The sequence below is a fragment of the Dendropsophus ebraccatus genome, chromosome 2 (genome assembly GCF_027789765.1).
Source record: "Dendropsophus ebraccatus isolate aDenEbr1 chromosome 2, aDenEbr1.pat, whole genome shotgun sequence".
Lineage (NCBI taxonomy): Eukaryota > Metazoa > Chordata > Amphibia > Anura > Hylidae > Dendropsophus > Dendropsophus ebraccatus.
In genome coordinates, this window is record NC_091455.1 from 176,466,967 (window position 1) to 176,485,536 (window position 18,570).

Sequence of the window (18,570 nt, forward strand, 5' to 3'; positions counted from 1 at the left end):
TTAGAAAAAAAAAAGGAACTGATAAACCTCCGTCTACTTTCAGGAAAACAACATCCGCAAATATCCCTACAGGAGCTATGGCTGTCAGAGGCTACTATAAACACAGAACAATTGTGAAGGAGTTCTGCTGTGCAAAAATATATGTAAAAAAGGAGTCAGTAGATTTGTCCAGATTACAAATGACACCTAGATTATTCTAGTATTTTATTTTATTGTAAACCAGTATGCTGTAAAATAAAATTGTATTAAAAATAAAATTTTAATTCAAATATAAAAATGCAGCATGCATATGTTTTCAATCCCTGTACTGTGCAAAAACATTAGGGAACGTTCATACCTTTATCCTCTGCTGAAAATTTTGACACTTTTGACCAAATTTTTTGTCACAGACACTTTTTACCCCAAACAATGAGGCTATATGACATCTTAGATCTCCATGCAGCTTGCTTGCTTGGATAAGGGACTTGTTACTTCTTCTGGTGTATCTAAAATTTCAACATGTATCTTCATTGAACACAATGGGGGAGATTTATCAAAGGGTGTAAAATTTAGACTGGTGCAAACTGGGCCCAGCAACTAATCACAGCTCCTCTATCAAGTTAACAGAGCTGAAAGCTGAGCTGTGATTGGTTGCTGTAGGCAGTTTGCACCGGTCTAAATTTTACACCCTTTCATAAATCTCCCCCAATGGGTTTACACATAGCGGAATCACAGTGGATTTCATGCTATGAGTCCGCAGCAAAATCAGCTGAGATTCCCGTACTTTTAGTTTGAATTGGTTTACATGCAGCAGAATTTTCATCCCGCTGCCAGTATGGTGAATACTTTACCAGTCCACGCTCCGGCCTGCTTCTGTGGCTCCTAGCTTCCTGATGTCCTGCTCAGCCAATCAGTGGCTGCTGCGGGACAGCGCACTGATTAGCTGAGCGGGATGTCAGAAAGCCAGGAGCCACAGAAGCAGGCCGGAGCGAGGGCGAGAAACGTATTCACCAGGATGCGGCAGATTAAGAGGGACAGTGTTTAAATGCGGGATGAAAATTTCGCTGTATGTAAACCTATTCAAACAGTCAGACAGTAGGGGAAATGCAGCGGATTCCACTATGTGTAAACCCACCCTTACTAGATAAAAGTCCCCCCAATTATTATCATTAAGTATGATTGGTCAGATGGACACACAGCAGAAATGTTGTAAAACCATTGACGTACATAGTAGTATCATATACATAAGAAAAAAAAATTAGCACAGAAACCTTCATACATGGAACCTGGAAATAAAGCACATGATTCACCGATGTTACACCGTGGATGATAAATTGCCCCCTTTGTGTTTTCCATATAATGAAATCAGTTGTGAATCGTTCCTAGCGCTATGAACACATTCACACAGTCCGGGTCATACAGCACTGAACACATCAGTTACACTATATAATTTCAGCATGAATCCTGTAGAGCTCTTCTGACATTGTAAAAGGAGACAGATTCCAGACCATGGGGTCAAACAGCCAGCCAGATCCACTGAGATGTGGCCCTGCAGGTCGATTAAAAGCCATGGAGGCAATATCCCAACTATATATTCATGCTGCTTAATATGCTGGTAAGGTTGTAATTTCGTCAGGCAACACATTGTAGTATTTGTATGGCAAAGCAACATCATGCTGTAGCCGTGTGTTGTGCATGGAGTAGGAGATGCCCATGCTGCCACATTTAGTGTGTTACATGCAATTTTCTTTTCTTTTACTTTATCACTTCACTTTAATGCCGCCTGAACGAGTCACAGGGGAGGTTCCTGGCAGATTCTCTGCATCTCACTTGATAGATCTCTCTCTGTATACATCTCTCTGATGTATACATCTATCAATCTTGTGGTATGGGCTGCATGAAAGTGACGACAGGTTCCCTTTAAAGGGAAATTCCCACCTCGTCGGTGGCTCCATAAAAAATGAAGAGCTGTGACCTACAGCTCTGCTCTGCTGAGATTTAGGGTCCCTGTCTCAAGATAATGGGGTCCCTAGCATTTAGATCTCTTAGATATGCCCTATCCAGTACATACTCTGAATAAGGCATAACTATCCAGGTAGGAATACACCTTTAAGAGTGGCAGCCTATTGGCCAACAATGCATCACAAGATGACTAGTCCACGTCCAGACGTACTTGCAGCCTTTGTAGACATAAGCTTGTATTGTCTCATTGTAGAGTAATGTGGATGAACCAATAGTCCCAATAAAAGGAGAGCAAATAACGTAGAGATCAATGGCACAGAAACAGGAGCTTAAAGTCAAACACTACCCACACGGCCAATCCCATTATAGTGTGTGCACAAGTGTGCCTCCATCATGGCTGTTACATTGTGCAACCTATACAGGATACTTCTGCCTTCAGCACTTGATAACTGGCATGGATACATACTTCAGTAGCAGGCATGTTGCGTGTCATTACCGATAACTCAATAAAATTAAGAAGCACATGACAGAGCGGCTGGCCAGACCGTCATCTGACTAAACCCACAGCATAAGCCTGTTCATGCTGAAAATTAACTATTTAGTAATGCCATCCTAGAGATTTGTTGCATGGTCAGTATTAGATGGGGTTAAAATAGCTTTAACTATATAGGTTACAAATAGTGTTGAGCGAACTTACAGTAACTGGATCCGAACCCTGCGGCTAGGCCATTGCTTGCTATAGTCTGCTTAAACTGGTGCTGCTTACAGAGTGCTCAAGTGCCTAGAAAAGTCCAGCATGACGGTGTAAGGTCTCCTAGGATCTTTCTTTTCCAGGTACCCTGACCACTTTAAACACAGCTCTAATTTAAAGCAATCCATGGCCGAGCACTCATGTTCCGCTGCAGTGACTGTAAATTTGCTCAACACTAATTATTATTATGGCAAATCGCTTTACGGTTGGTGTTGGACCACTATCGATATAATGAATTGCTCTGCTGCCCTTTTGTTTTCCCTTACACCAGAGGTCATTAACCTTTTTGACTTTACAAGCCACATTAAGCACTGTATATAGAAAATAATAAAGATCCAATCTTAAAGGGGTAGTGCGGCGCTAAGAAATAATTCACAAAATAACACACATTACAAAGTTATACAACTTTGTAATGTATGTTATGTATGTGAATAGCCCCCTTCCCCGTGTTCCCCCACCCACACCAGACGTGGAAGTGTGATGCACAATACTCACCTGATTTGTGTCGACCCCCGTCCGCCGTCTTCTGACAGTGATGTAATCTTCGGGAGGCCGGCCGACCCGCTCCTGCCGTCCCTCATGCCGGCCCCCCTCTGCTGCGTCATAACTGTGCTCAGCCATGATTGGCTGAGCATAACTGTGCTCAGCCAATTGCGGCTGAGCAGCTGATGATGTGTGCCGCGTCATCAGCTGCTCATCCGCGATTGGCTGAGCATAACTGTCCTCAGCCAATCGTGGCTGAGCACAGGGCCGTCTTACCCATTGGGCAAGGTAGGCGGCTGCCCGGGGGCCCTTGCGTCCGAGGGGGCCCCGAAAGTCTTTTTGATCCCGCCAGCGCCGAAATAACAGCAGCCGGGGCCTGTGAGAGATCACTATCAGAGGCCCCATGCTGCTGTTACTTCGGCGCCAGCGGGCCGCGGGAGCGGGATCAGCCGGCATCACTTAGTGCCGTCGTACGTCCGGACACCATCGTGACGTCATCACCCCACTCTTCATTGGACGGAAGGCCGCAGTGGACGGCCGCACGCTCTGGCCCCGCCTCTCTCCTGTCCACAAGTAGCTGTAGTGGCGTGAGGCTTCTCCCCCGCCGCACTCCTTTACCTCAGACTGCTGCACGGCCACGGGGGTGAGTATTATAACCCCCGGAGGATTATTGTGTGTGTTTGGGGCGGGGGGATGGCGGTCTGCAGGGATAGTGTGTGGGGAATAGTGTTGGCGGCCGGGGGGTGGCAGTGTGTGTGTGTAGGAGGAGGAGGATGGGGGTAATGTGTGTGTAGGAGGAGGATGGGGGTAATGTGTGTGTAGGAGGAGCATGGGGGTAATGTGTGTGGAGGAGGAGGATGGGGGTAATGTGTGTAGGAGGAGGAGGATGGGGGTAGTAGTGTGTGTGTGTAGGAGGAGGAGGAGGATAGGGGTAATGTGTATGTTTGTGTGTGTGTGTGTGTAGGAGGATAGGGGTAATGTGTGTGTGTGTGTGTGTGTGTAGGAGGAGGATGGGGGTAGTAGTGTGTGTAGAAGGAGGAGGATGGGGGTAATGTGTGTGTGTGTGTGTGTGTGTGTGTGTGTGTAGGAGGAGGAGGATGGGGGTAGTGTGTGTAGGATGAGGATGGGGTTAGTGTGTGTAGGAGGAGGAGGATGGGGGTAGTGTGTGTAGGAGGAGGAGGATGGGGGTAGTGTGTGTAGGAGGAGGAGGATGGGGGTAGTGTGTGTAGGAGGAGGAGGATGGGGGTAGTGTGTGTAGGAGGAGGAGGATGGGGGTAGTGTGTGTAGGAGGAGGAGGATGGTGGTAGTGTGTGTAGGAGGAGGAGGATGGGGGTAGTGTGTGTAGGAGGAGGAGGATGGGGGTAGTGTGTGTAGGAGGAGGAGGATGGGGGTAGTGTGTGTAGGAGGAGGAGGATGGGGGTAGTGTGTGTAGGAGGAGGAGGATGGGGGTAGTGTGTGTAGGAGGAGGAGGATGGGGGTAGTGTGTGTAGGAGGAGGAGGATGGGGGTAGTGTGTGTAGGAGGAGGATGGGGGTAGTGTGTGTAGGAGGAGGATGGGGGTAGTGTGTGTAGGAGGATGGGGGTAGTGTGAGGAGGAGGAGGAGGATGGGGGTAGTGTGTGTAGGAGGATGGGGGTAGTGTGTGTAGGAGGATGGGGGTAGTGTGTGTAGGAGGATGGGGGTAGTGTGAGGAGGAGGATGGGGGTAGTGTGAGGAGGAGGATGGGGGTAGTGTGAGGAGGAGGATGGGGGTAGTGTGAGGAGGAGGAGGATTGGGGTAGTGTGAGGAGGAGGAGGAGGATGGGGGTAGTGTGAGGAGGAGGATGATGGGGTAGTGTGTGTAGGAGGATGATGGGGGTAGTGTGTGTAGGAGGAGGATGGGGGTAGTGTGTGTAGGAGGATGATGGGGTAGTGTGTGTAGGAGGATGGGGGTAGTGTGTGTAGGAGGATGGGGGTAGTGTGTGTAGGAGGATGGGGGTAGTGTGAGGAGGAGGATGGGGGTAGTGTGAGGAGGAGGATGGGGGTAGTGTGAGGAGGAGGAGGATGGGGTAGTGTGTGTAGGAGGATGGGGTAGTGTGTGGAGGAGGAGGATGATGGGGGTAGTGTGTGTGTATGGGTCAGGTGGGGGTTGTGTGTGTGTGTGTGTGTGTGTAGGGGGAGGAGAATAGGGGTAGTGTGTGTAGGAGGAGGATGGGGGTAGGGGAGGAGGATGGGGGTAGGGGAGGAGGATGGGGTAGTGTGTTTTTAGGGGGGGCAGATGGGGGTAGTGTGTGTGTGTGTGTGTGTAGGGGGGGTCAGATGGGGTAGTGTGTGTGTGTGTGTGTGTGTGTGTGTGTGTGTAGGGGGGGCAGATGGGGGTAGTGTGTATGTAGGGGGGGCCAGAAGTAATTGTACTGGCTAGGGGAGGGGTTGCAAAGACGGGGGGGGGGGGGTGTTTGATGGCGGCAGCCGTGGGGGGCCCAATTCACACCTCTGCCCAGGGGCCCATAATGCTGTTAAGACGGCCCTGGCTGAGCATAGTTATGACGCGGCAGAGGGGGGCCGGCATGAGCGGGTCGGCCGGCCTCCCGAAGATTACATCACTGTCAGAAGACGGCGGACAGGGGTCGACACGAATCAGGTATGTATAATGCACTACACTTCCGGGTCCACGGGCGGGGGTCGGGGACACGGGGAAGGGGGCCATTCACATACATTACAAAGTTGTATAACTTTGTAATGTGTGTTATTTTGTGAATTATTTCTTAGCGCTGCACTACCCCTTTAACCTAACCATGCTCCCCCAGAGTCCTCCTGTAGTATCTTTGGATCCCTCGCTGTATTATACCACCGCTACTTCTGAGACAAACTAATCTTAGCAGGGACAACCTGCTCAGCCAATCATTGACCATGGCACTGTCCCGCCTTTGTCAGTGATTAGCAGAGCGGGCTGTCACTGCTCAGATGAGTACATCCCAGAGGTGGTACCAGGATAATTCAGTGGGGGACCAAAAGAAACCGCAGGCAGGGAGCATAATGGAGGTAAATTTAATAGGCTAGAGTGTCCCTTTAAGGCTATGTTCTCACATAGTATTTTTGTTCAGCATTTTGCAACCAAAACCAGGAGTGGATTGAAAACACAGAAAGGCTATGTTCACACACTGTTTTAAATTTTGTGGATGGCCGCCATTTAATGGCAAATTACGGCCATTATTTCAAAACAATGGCCATTGTTTAAAATATAGGAAATTATTTGCCATTAAATTAAATTTCAACATTGTGTTAACATAGCCTTTCTGTGTTTTCAATCTTCTCTTGGTTTTGGTTGCTAAAATACTGAGTAAACACAAAGCCCAACACAAGATAGTTTTTCATGCAAATTAGAAGAAAAGCCCACTGGGTGTTCCCTTAGACTGCAAAAGCCCAGCAATATTCTGTTCCACTTCTGGTTTTGCCAACAAATACTGACCAAATGCTACATGTAAACCCAGCCTCAAGGTTCATTGTACAGTAATAATGTTTAGAATAAAAAGATTCATCTTTATCTTTGATCATTAGAAAATATAAACGTGTATGGGTATTTTAATGACAAGAATGATTCGATCAACATGGCGTCTTTCTTCCACAATGCCACGCCCATCTATAGGTTGTGCTTGGTACTGCAGCTCTACTGTGAATTAATCTCAACACAAGCAATGAAGACAAACATAATAGTTTTTGAAAGAAATCGACTTTGTTTTTCTGATTTCATCCAGAAACAGTACCACCCCTGTCCTCAGGTCATGAGTGGTATTACAATTCAGCTACATTCACTTCAATGGAACAGAGCTGCAAAACTGCACCCAAACCAAAGACAAGAGTGGTGCTGTTTCAGGAAGAAAGTGGCCTTTTCTAAGCCTGGATAACCCCTTTGACATGATTGTTCTTGGTCGACCTACCTGAATATGGTAAATATATATTAGAAACAATATGGATGTTGATAAAAATTTATTATTAAAAAAGGGAAGACTTATATAAAAAATATCTTTAAAACACACAGAGTAACTAAAATGACAGAAAATATATTTTATATACACACACATTTAATTACAAAGACAAATCATCCGGTCTTTCAACACATTTATTTTACAGTTAGGAGGTCTGCAGGTGGGGGCAGCAATGGAACTTTTCCTAGTGTGAACATTTTACACTCGAACTGCTGAAGGTCTTCTTGCGACAGCTCGTTTCGTGGTGTAAACAAAGCGCTGGATAACCCAGAATCTGCTGCAGAGGTACTGACAGCATTTGATGCACTGCTTACTGTGACTCCCTGTCCAAATAATGATGTCCCTGATGTAGAAAGACTGCCGGCTCCTGCAGACACTGCCCCAAAGCCAGATGTCTTTGTAGAACTTGTAAGTCCTCCAAAGCCAGAAGCACTGGGAGTCCCACCAAAACCTGGCACTGCGCTTACACTACTTCCAAAGCCTCCAGTCACCGTTCCTCCAAAACCAGATGCAGCCATGCTGGGAGCAGCTGAAGCAGAACCAAAGCCTGAGAAAGTTGAAGCTGCTCCACCTGATGTAGTAGTTGGTGCAAAAGAAAATGAAGAGGCGGATACAGTCCCAGTGTTGCCAAATCCAAATGACGGCTTATTACCAAACGCAGGCGCGGTGGAGGATAAACTAGGGGTGGGCCCAGCATTTGGTGCAGCAGTATTGGTGTCTGGTTTAAAATTGAAGCTGGCTGCGGACACTGGCATGTTGGCTGAAATGTCTGGGAAAAAAAAAAAAGAAAAAGACTCAATTTTGAAATAGTACAAAAATAAACCAACGAAGCTCTTTGATATAAAATTGTAGAAGTACAGAAGAGGAATGCTGCCAGACTGATTTTACTGGAGTGACATCAGGGCGGTCTTAAAAACGTATAAACGTACCCCCTATGAGAGTGCTGTACTCATCTTGTGCAGCTCCCACAGAGAATAAATGGAGACTTAGTTTTGCATCCTTGAGATAATGGGTGTTACAGAGGCCAGAACCTCTGCAATGAGTAAAATTGTTTCCCACCCAGTGGATAGAGTTCTAATAGTGGGACAGCCCCTTTAACATTATCTTCTGACACCTTATCTTAAGTTTGGAAAGTAGAAAACCCTTACCTTAAAGGGAACCTGTCACTAGGTTTGTGTTGCCCTAAATAAGGGTAGTGTAAACTAGTGACAGAAATGCTGAACAGATGAGTGTATTACTTAAATCATTCTTATTAGCTGTTCTACTAATATGCAGGAGAATTGGATTTGTGCCACAGCACTCCCCCTGCCCTCCAGCTGCTGATTGACAGTTATGTATCCATGCTGTGCGTAGGCAGTCACAGCAATGAGCAGCTGGTGGAGTTTGCTGGTTCTCATTAATATCCAGGACTACTGAGCACATGCACATAATGGAGAGGACAACTTACTGTACCTGTTATTCAGGAGGATCTCTCTGAATAAGCTGCACAGACCTATGTAAGTGACACATCATTTTGTTCAGCTTCTCTGTCACTAGTTCATGCTACCTTTAACTAAAACCGTGGAAACCTACTGATAGACTATCTTTAAGGCCCTTTAACGCTAGACTTTACACTACAAATGTTTATTCAGCCTGTGTAAATGTAACATCAACCAACTAAGGAGTGTGAAAACGCCTGATAACATACAACTGTAGCAAATCTGAAGGTAATTTAAGGGGGTTATCCAGGCCTAGAAAAACTGGGATGCTTTCTTACAGAAACAGAGGGTGGGGTTTTGCAATTAAGCTCCCTCCAGCTTAAAAGAATCACGTTGCAAAAACCCACCCAAACTGGGGACAAGAGCAGTGGTGTTTCTGGAAGAAAACAGCCATGTTTTTCTAAGCCTGGATAACGCCACAATGAAAATGCAGCTTTCGATTTTATATTAACTGCAGTCTGTTAAGAGGAATTTCTACGTAAAACATTTTGATGACGCATTCCCTTTAAATGACAAAATCAGCTCTGCTAGACGAGTATAGTGGATTCAAGGCACACTGCTGCTATGCACCTTAAAAGGAAATAAATTAACAAAGCTGGGTTGTTTGCATGTCCACTATAAATACTTACTTGAGGTCCCAAAACCAGTCTGCTGTGGTCCTCCAAATGATCCTGACTGCTGTGGAGCTGCAAACGTTGATGGTGCGGTGACACTAGGTGGCTTAGTAAGCTGACTAAGCTAGAAAATACAAAAACAAGATTTACTTATATTCTAAGCATTAACAGTATAGTATTATCCACTCTCCAGCCGTCACAGCGGTCATATTTTATGGTCTCCGCTCCTGTGTTGTTCTTCCTTCTTCTGGTGACGTTGTGCTCCCCACTCAGCCAACCATAGCCGTGGCATCAGGGGTGCCAATGAGGAAATAATGCAGGTGTTTGTTATTTTACCGCACAGGGAGGCATAGGGTTAGGGTCCTTTCAGGAGCCGCAGTGTGCGGCGGCAAACTAGTGCAGATTAGCGCTCATTTGCAGTGCCTTTACAAGGTGAGTACTTTCCCCCAGGTCATACCAGGAAGCCAGGAGAAAATGATGTATGATGGCTGACAATGAGTGTTAGAGTGGTGCTGCGAGGGGACGGGTAAGTATACATTCTTTATTATGTTCCCCCCACCCGCCCCCTTACTGCTGCAAGTCAATGAAAGTGAAAATACCATGCATTTTTTAAAATAAAGTATTATCACAAAGTAAAGAATATGATATTTTACCAGTGCAGAGTTAGAAGATGGGTTCATGTTCTTTATGTCACGTATCCTTTGTTTCCACTGGGTGACTAGCTGTTGTACGGAATTCATCTGATAGAGAACAAAGCAAAAAGTTAAAAACAAAACATAATTTGCTGTATGCCCCGCAGGAAGTGGTGTTTTCTTTTCAGTCTGACAGTGCTCTCTGCTGCCACCTCTGTCCACGACAGGAACTGTCCAGAGTAGGAGAGGTTTTCTATGGGGATTTCCTACTGCTCTGTACAGTTCCTGACATGGACAGAGGAGAGCACTGTGTCAGACTGGAAAGAATACACCACTTTCTACAAGACATACAGCAGCTAATAAGTACTGGAAAACTTGAGATTTGTATAAAGTAGTAAGTTAAATATCTGTATAACTTTATGACACCAGTTCATTTGAAATAAATCCACCAGAGTACCCCTTTAAAGGGAACCAATTACCTGAAAAATCGATATGAAGGCAATAATATGTGCTTATACACCCTCCAACACACTTCCCACACATGTATCTATAGCAGCTGCCCCTGCCCCATACACCCCAAAATCATACTTTGATCTTGTCCCTGCCGTATGCAAATTCCAGTAAGGTAGTCATGTGGGCGTTTCATCATTCCAAGTAGCCTATTCCCCTGCACTGTATATGTGTGACCTGTCCTCACACACAGGCAGCTGCTGCTGCACACAGCCTACCTTACTGGAATTTGCATACGGCAGGGACAAGATCAAAGTATGATTTTGGGGTGTGTGGGGCAGGGGCAGCTGCTATAGATACATGTGTGGGAAGTGTTTTAGAGGGGGTAGAAGCACATATTATTGGCCTCATATGAATTTTTTTGATGATTGTTCCCATTAATGTCGAAACCCCTTTAACAATCAGAAATTGGTACTGAAAGCTTAAAAACGCTTTCTTACTCCTGTACATATCACGTACGGGCCTAGAAAAACTAAAACAACAAAGAGAAAAACAAAAGCAAAAAAAAAAAAAAAAAAAAAACAGTATAAAACATACACCACATGACTAATACAGGGGATGTGCCACTAAAATGCCAACTTTCATTAGGCAGTCCATCTAACCATTCACGTGTATTGCAGATTCAGACTGTCTATAGCATTATATATTGAGTCTGGTCTCAAGTAGTCCGGAAAAAGCCATTGTATGGTTGAAAATATGGTAACCTGAGGGACCACTGTACATGGCACTCACCATGCTGTAGCAGGAGTTGGCCAATGACTGTTTAGCATCAACAGCCGCTTTTCTCAAGGCCTTGAGAAAGTGTCTGGTGACGTCAAACAGCCACTAGCTTATTGCTCCTGCAATGAATCACCAATATATGGTGGTTGTATATATATTACTTGGTGAGTGCCCTGGATTGCACTTTCTACTTTGCAGCTGGATCATTCTATGTGATAAACCCTCACAGGTAGTGCTCTCCATGCTGATAAACTAGGCAGTCTAAGGGTCCTATTCCACAGGCCGATAGGGCCCCGATCAATAATTTAAATGAGCGCTGATCTGCTAGATCGGCACTCGTTCACTGGGCCTATTCCACGGCCCGATAATCATTTAGTGATGTCTATGCAGCCCATGTTTAAACACCATACATTACCTACACTGTTGCAGGTCTTCTCCTGCGCTCCTACTTCCTCCCCGTCCACGCAGCAGCTTCAGTGCGGCCTGTCTGAGCTGACAGACCGCTCAGCCAATCATTGGCCGCGGCGGTCCTGGCCACTGATTGGCTGAGCGGTCTGTCAGCTCAGACAGGCCGCTCCGAAGCCGCTGCTGCGCTCGGGACGGGGAGGAAGAAGGAGCGCAGGAAGAGCCCTGCAACAGTGTAGGTAATGTATGGTGCTTGTGAGATCGTTGGTCGCCCGCCATGCATCGCTATTCCAAGCAGCGATGCGCGGTGGGTGCCCGATGATTTTAGTTTTTAACCTACATAAACAATCGGCCGATGACACGATCGGCTGATCGTTGTCTCTATTCCAAAAAGCGATAATCTGCTGATTATCGCTCCGTAGAATAGGCTCCTAAGAGTCCATTTACACAGGAAGATTAGCTGACAGATTATCTGCCAAAGATTTGAAGCCAAAGCCAGGAATGGATTTAAAAAGTGGAAAAATCCCAGGCTTTCCTTTATGACCTGATCTCTGTGTGTAGTCTGTTCCTGGCTTTGGCTTCAAATCTTTTGCAGATAATCAGTCAGATAATCATCTGTGTAAATGGACCCTAAGGGGGGCATTTATACGCTCCGTACAGGGCCTGTAAAACAGACGATGTGCTATGGAACTGAATACAGAGCTCCCGGCATCTTCAGTCATTATGATGCTGGGAGCTCAGAAACTGTTTAAATCTTCGCACTACTGTACTGACACACTGTCAGTACAGTAGCGCAAAGACTTGTGGATTTTTGCTACCATCTAATGAAAACTTAAGTGAACACAAAAACACTGAATGAAAATTACATAATTTTGCAGGTTGCCGTCTTTGTGAGATGTGTAACACTCCAAACGCAACTCTTCAGGTGAGATGTCAGTAAAACCTGTGAGAAAAAAAAAAGTATATAATGCCATTTGACCACCACGACAATAATTGCTATAGATCAGGATATCCCAGCAGGCTGTTGGCAAACTATAACTCTCCTTATCGGCCAGAGGACACATTACGCGATAGTGCTGATCTGCTAGATTGGCACTCACCTGTGGAGCCTATCACACAACTCAATGACTGTGCAGCTTATATCAGCCACATGTCTGCTGCTACACAGAGCGATGTGCGGCTGATAGCAGATTTTACATAATTTAGATAACCGGTCGTAGTTCAACTTCTTCAGCCACTGGTAATCAAATACCGAACACTCGGGTTCAAGCATGTGTGAGATTCGCTCATATGTACTAAACACACATATACACATTGTTCATGGACAACAAAACTATTTAACAGTGCAGGGAAACAATACCTGATAGGTGGCGCTGTTCCTTCAAGACACAATAAACAGAAAGCATCCACTGTCCAGAAGATTCCCACATCTCCATATCCTTTATGATATCAACTCTAGACAACGGATAAGAGACCAAAACACACTGTCACAGTACATACAGAAATGTATACGCATTCACAAGATACAGCAATGCCCAACTAGAAGAAATCAGTAGCAAATAAAAGAATCCCCCTCAGAATAACCATATATCTGGGTAATTATGTATACATAGTGCTTTGCTAAGGGGGCATTCAGCCGTCCGCAGAATTCTGTCTGTGTATGGAAGTTGTTCTGCGGACTGGACCTCCCACCATCATGATTCTTCTAAACTGTTGCTAAACTTGTGCTAGTGTACCGACACTGTGTCATTAATCATGATGCTGGGAGGTCCGGTCCGCAGAACACCGTCCGTGCACAGACAGAATTCTGCGGACATGTGAATGACCCCTTACTTTCCTGGGGGGAAAGACAACCCAAGTATCTAATCCCGCTCCTGGCAGGCATATATAGAGAAGAGTAGAAACTTCTGTATATGGATTTGGTATTTTTATCGAAGATTCAGGCATGGCGTTTTGTGGCATCTAGCCATATTCACATAAAGTGCAACATATGTCCCGCTGCACTCCACAGAGTTAAATGGCCAGCGGTGCACAGCCGCTGCATAATCTTGGCCCCGCCTAGACGGCGATGACATCACAGAGGGGACAGGCGCCAATGTGGGTGGAAATATGGGGCTTCCTGGCCATTAAGCTCCGGCACTGCCCACTAACAATGACATGCATTTTTGAGGGGAGAGACCACCAAGAAATCCTTTACAATGGTAAGATATAAAATGTCCACAATATAAGTGCAAAGAGAACCTATCACCTAAATGTAACTGTCCCTGTCATAAAGGTGCATCTCTCCCTAAGTCTATCTATAATTTACCTAATCCTTTATTCTGGTGCAGTAAGGCTGGCCGCCACCATCAAGATGGCGGCATTCGGCTTTACTGCACCGGAACAAAGGCGTAGGTAAAATAGATAGAGACTGCAAAGGCAGTCTGTATTTTCATAGACAGACTTCATGAAGATACAGACTGCATTTGCAGTCTGTATCTTATACTTTACCTAATCCTCGTCTTCGATGCAACAAGGCCGGCATCGCCATCTTGATTCCGTTACTTGCGTTCCACCGCCAGAACGCAAATGACGTAATCAAGATGGCGGCTCCCGGCTTTGCTGGACTGAACACGAGGATTAGGTAAAGTATAAGATACAGACTGCAGAGGCAGTCTGTTTCTTCATAAAAAGATCAGAGAAGAGGGACTTTAGATAATACACAGCGATCTTGCGCTATATAGCACGAGATCACTGTGTATTAACAGAGCGGTGCGCAAAGGATCATGGGAACCTTTCCCGCCGCTCTGCATGATGGGAGTTTACTGTCTCGCGCCAACTCTTTTGAAGAGAGTCGGCGCGAGACAGGAAAGTAAAAAGTGAATAATTAAAAAACGCGGCCATAAAAATAATTAATTATATTTACAAATGTCAATAAAATAATGATTTACATCTAATTAGGGAATAAAAATAAATTAAATTTCGTCTATGATTGATTCTCTTTAAGAACAGTGCTGAGAACTTATTATATGGAATGGGGGGGGGCGGGGCAATATCACTTTAAAGGGAATGGGTCAGCTTATTCTCACTCTCCGTAATCTACACTGGTTGGGCAGCGCCTACAGGATCGCTCATGCCTGATCATTCTCCTGGGCAGCTACGCGGTATGAGTTTAGCGCGTGAATCAAAGCGGAGTCGTAATAAGTCGCTCATACAGCACTCTGGCACGCCTCAACAATGATGGAGAAGGCAGGGGCTACATGGCCTGCAGGATCATGCAGGAGGCTGGGTAGTTTGGAATATTCATGGAGGAGGAGGAGAAAGAATTAGTGAGGTGTTCCAGAGTGCGGTATGAACGCCACAACTCCTCTCTGACTCTTTACAGTTAGAAAATAAATCAATATTGTACAGCATCACTTCCACAGACAGACTAGTCAGGTAATAGACAGATGACCTAACTAATGTAATACCACCTACAGCACACTGCCAGCATCTCGGGTCAGGTCCAGGTGCTGACAGATTCCCTTTAAAGGGGTTATCCAGCACTACAAAAACATGGCCACTTTCCCGCTACTGTTGTCTCCAGTTTGGGTGAGGTTTTGAAACTCAGTTCCATTGAAGTAAATGGAGCTTAATTGCAAACCACACCTGAAATGAAGACAACAGTAGGGGGAAAAGTGGCCATGTTTTTGTAGCGCTGGATAACCCCTTTAAGGATCACTACAGCTTTATAGTGATGTGGGGATTTATCCACCCACTATCACCTGGTGAGATATATGTGTTTTTTTTTTTGTTTTGTTTTTTGGATGAGCTCTGCCCCGTCACTTTTTTTTTTCTATAAGCCATGCCTAAATGGCCTCTATGTGCCTGACAAGTACCGTGTAGCTGCCTTCCCAGGCAAATGATTAGGCATAAGTTATCCTGTAGGCGCTGCCCAACCAGTGTAGATTGTGGAGTGCGAGAATAAGGCCCTGGGGGGGGGGGGGGGGGGGGGGGGGGGCTCTGCCTCAATGTCCTTTGGTTGTGTCAAGAGCCACACAAGAAAAGTCCCGCTGGCCCTGACTGATACGGCTCCTATACTTACATGAGGTTTTCTTCCTTGTCTTGGCCGCTCTCTCTGGCATGTTCCTGGTTGGCCAGGGCACCAAATCTGTTTTGTGGGGAGAAGAATCCTGGAGGTTCATTAGGCTTCGAGCTTCTGTTTCTATTATCACCGGATCCAGACCCAAAACTTCTGTCGTTGTCCCTGGTCCATGTGAGATTTTTGGAGAAACTAGAAGGCTGTACATATCGCTGGCTTGATGAATTCCAGTTTGACGATTCAGCTAGAGGCAAGCAGTAAAATGTATTGTTACATCTGTGTCAGAAAATCTAGTATTTTACCTTTAAAAGAGACTGTCAGTAGGTTTCTGCTGTCCTATCTAAGGGAAAAAAAACTAGTGACAGAGAAGCTGAACAGAATGATGTATCACTTGCATTGTTCTGTGCAGCTGAGTCAGAGATATCCTGCTGAACAACATGGCGTCTCCATTATGTGCATGAGACCAGTAGCCCTCATTATTCATGAGCACCAGCAAACTTCGCCCACCAGCTGCTGATTGGCAGTTATCTATCTATCTATGCTGTGTATAGGCAGTCAATTGTCAATCAGCAGCTGGAGGGTGGGTGGGGGTGATTGCAGCTTGAAACCTATTCTCCTGCATATTAGGAGAACAGCTAAACAGAATAATGTGAGTAATACACCGATCTGTTCAGCAGTCCTGTCACCAGTTTATATTGCCCTCATTTAAAGTAGCACAAACCTAGTGCCAGAGTCCCTTTAAGGACACCACCTATTGGAGAATTAGTGTCTGGTAACCTATATATGCAGATTTTTGTATATTCGTCATGTAGTTTGTGAGATGGCCATGTTTCATTGAGGTCTGGATAACTTACTTAGAATATGGCGCCTGGCAGTTAGCAGACAGGCATCACTAACCCTCATTCACCCAACAGAGGTTCCTATCAAGCACTTGATAAATCCACCCTTAGGAACCAGGGGAACCTACCAGCACACTTGCTGTATACAGGACACCCTGGTACACTCTCCTGCCTGATCTTACACTGCACGCTGGATTGCTATCGGCACACTGTGATGTGATCCCAAGATACTAGTAGGATACCAGGGCAGGTGGGAACCCCCGTAATATCACCCATCACTAGTAGGTAGTGTCTAACAGTTCTGTCAAAATGTTCCGGTTTAGTTACCAGAACACTCAGGGGGGATGCAGATTTGCCCGTCCTCCCTGGCGTACGCCTCTCGTACACCCCGCATGCCCGATGGGCGGGCTGGCGGAGCTTAGCGGTGTGTGACAAGGCGGGGAGGAGGCGTGGCCTCCTCCCGCACCTAATTTATCATGATTTACGCCTGCTCGCAGGCGCAAATCATAACGCAAATCTACACCTGCTGTTATCCATGGTGGCGTCAGACCAGAAGTGAGCAAAGGAGGCGTATTCACTTATTTAGCCTGTTTATACAGATAGATAGGATGTATACAGTCACTCATCCTCAGCAGTGAACAGTGGCAGTGCCCTCCAACCTGTAGCAGAACTACAACTCCCAGCATGCCCGGGAAGCCTTTTGGATAGCCATGAGTTGTGTAGATGTGGCTCTCCATCATGGGGGTTGTAGTTCTGCATATGAGAGGTTCAGCCCCCGGTGTATGGCCGCATCTCCAGTGGAGTCCTTCCTCCTCCCTTCTTCCCCCAGCCGGCTCTCCGGACACCACACCCGAGCTCTCACATTGGTATCGGTTGTGTCCTTGATGTCGTCCGTCCCTCGGATGTTCATTCCAGCACCGGTCTCCAAACTTGCAGCGACCCTGCAGGAAAAAGCTGCAGATCGCCATCTTCAATCGCCGGGAGAGTTCCGAGTTTACGCACTTCCTGTCAACTTCCGCCAACCACTTTACTAGTGCGGCTGGCGGCGTCACTAAGTGCACAGATCTGTAGCGCCGGCAGGTGGCGCGCTAGTAGAGGCAGCGCTGCCATTATAAGGAGGGGCCGCTAAGAACTGCGTTCCATTCGTTGCTAATAGCGACCAGAATATTAGATGGTCGCAATGAAAGTGAAATAAATCTTCTCATTGGTTGCTGTGAGGCAGTGTTTCCTTTACTGTTGTCCTGACATGGCATTATAGGGGCCGGGAGAAGCGCACAGCTGAAAGCTTCTCTCCAAGGTGGAAATCTCCATCTCACTGCAGGTCACAGTCTCTGTAGACTTATAATTAAAATCGTCTCCTGCAGTGAGACAGAAAAGGCAAGGTATGTCCACGCAACAGAATTTGCAAGGAAATTTCAAGCAGAGGCTAGGCGGCGAATTCCGCCTGAAGTTCCACCTGTTCTATTGACTCAATGTGATTTCTCAAACTCTATCTGCCATCCGAAAGAACTGACATCATGTAAGGGTGCGTGCACACTACGGAATGGCGACGGAAAACCCTTCGAGCATACCACAGCTCGCACCCGTCCACGGACTGTGGCAGACGCGCACATCTCCACCTGTGCCATAGACTTTATTGTATGCACAGGCGGATTCCGTCACCTGTCCAAAGAATGAACAGGTTCATGCTCTGGACGGACGACTGAATCCGCCTGTTCATAGAATGGAGTCTATGACACAGGTGGAGACACGCGCCTGCCACAGTCCGTGGACGGGTGCGAGCTGTGGTATGCTCGAAGGGTTTTCCGTCGCCATTCCGTAGTGTGCACGCACCCTTAGGGTATGTTCACATTGAGTAATTTAGGCTCTGCCACGGAATTCTGCCTGCTTTAATGTCACACACTGTCTCTATGGGAGGGCTCACGTGGCTCCGCTTCCTTCTCTCTCCGTTTAAAGAATTGACATGTCAGTTCTTTGAGCGGAGTGTTGCGCGAGCCCTCCCACACAGACACGGAGACAGGCGGGATTCCTTGGCGGGAGCTCTGCAGCGTTAATACGCCTATATTACTCAGTATGAACATACCCTCCGTATCAGTGCAGGTCTGAACACTGACCTTTTAATGTGTTTTTTTTTCAAGTGACTGTCCATGCTTTACTAGGAATAGATGCTTGCCC

At 46.4% G+C, this 18,570-nt stretch overlaps 1 protein-coding gene across 1 annotated transcript; it reads right to left on the reverse strand.

The window, feature by feature from the left end:
- Positions 1–7,137: 7,137 nt before the first annotated feature.
- On the reverse strand, positions 7,138–17,375 carry NUP42 (nucleoporin 42). The gene is made up of 7 exons (XM_069960466.1): positions 17,258–17,375; positions 15,560–15,800; positions 12,857–12,951; positions 12,363–12,439; positions 9,883–9,969; positions 9,245–9,353; positions 7,138–7,906 (listed from the first exon to the last, which is right to left on the reverse strand). The coding sequence occupies exons 1-7, from the start codon at positions 17,361–17,363 to the stop codon at positions 7,272–7,274; spliced, it is 1,350 nt and encodes a 449-aa protein (XP_069816567.1). The 5' UTR covers positions 17,364–17,375; the 3' UTR covers positions 7,138–7,271.
- Between the last annotated feature and the right edge of the window lie 1,195 nt (positions 17,376–18,570).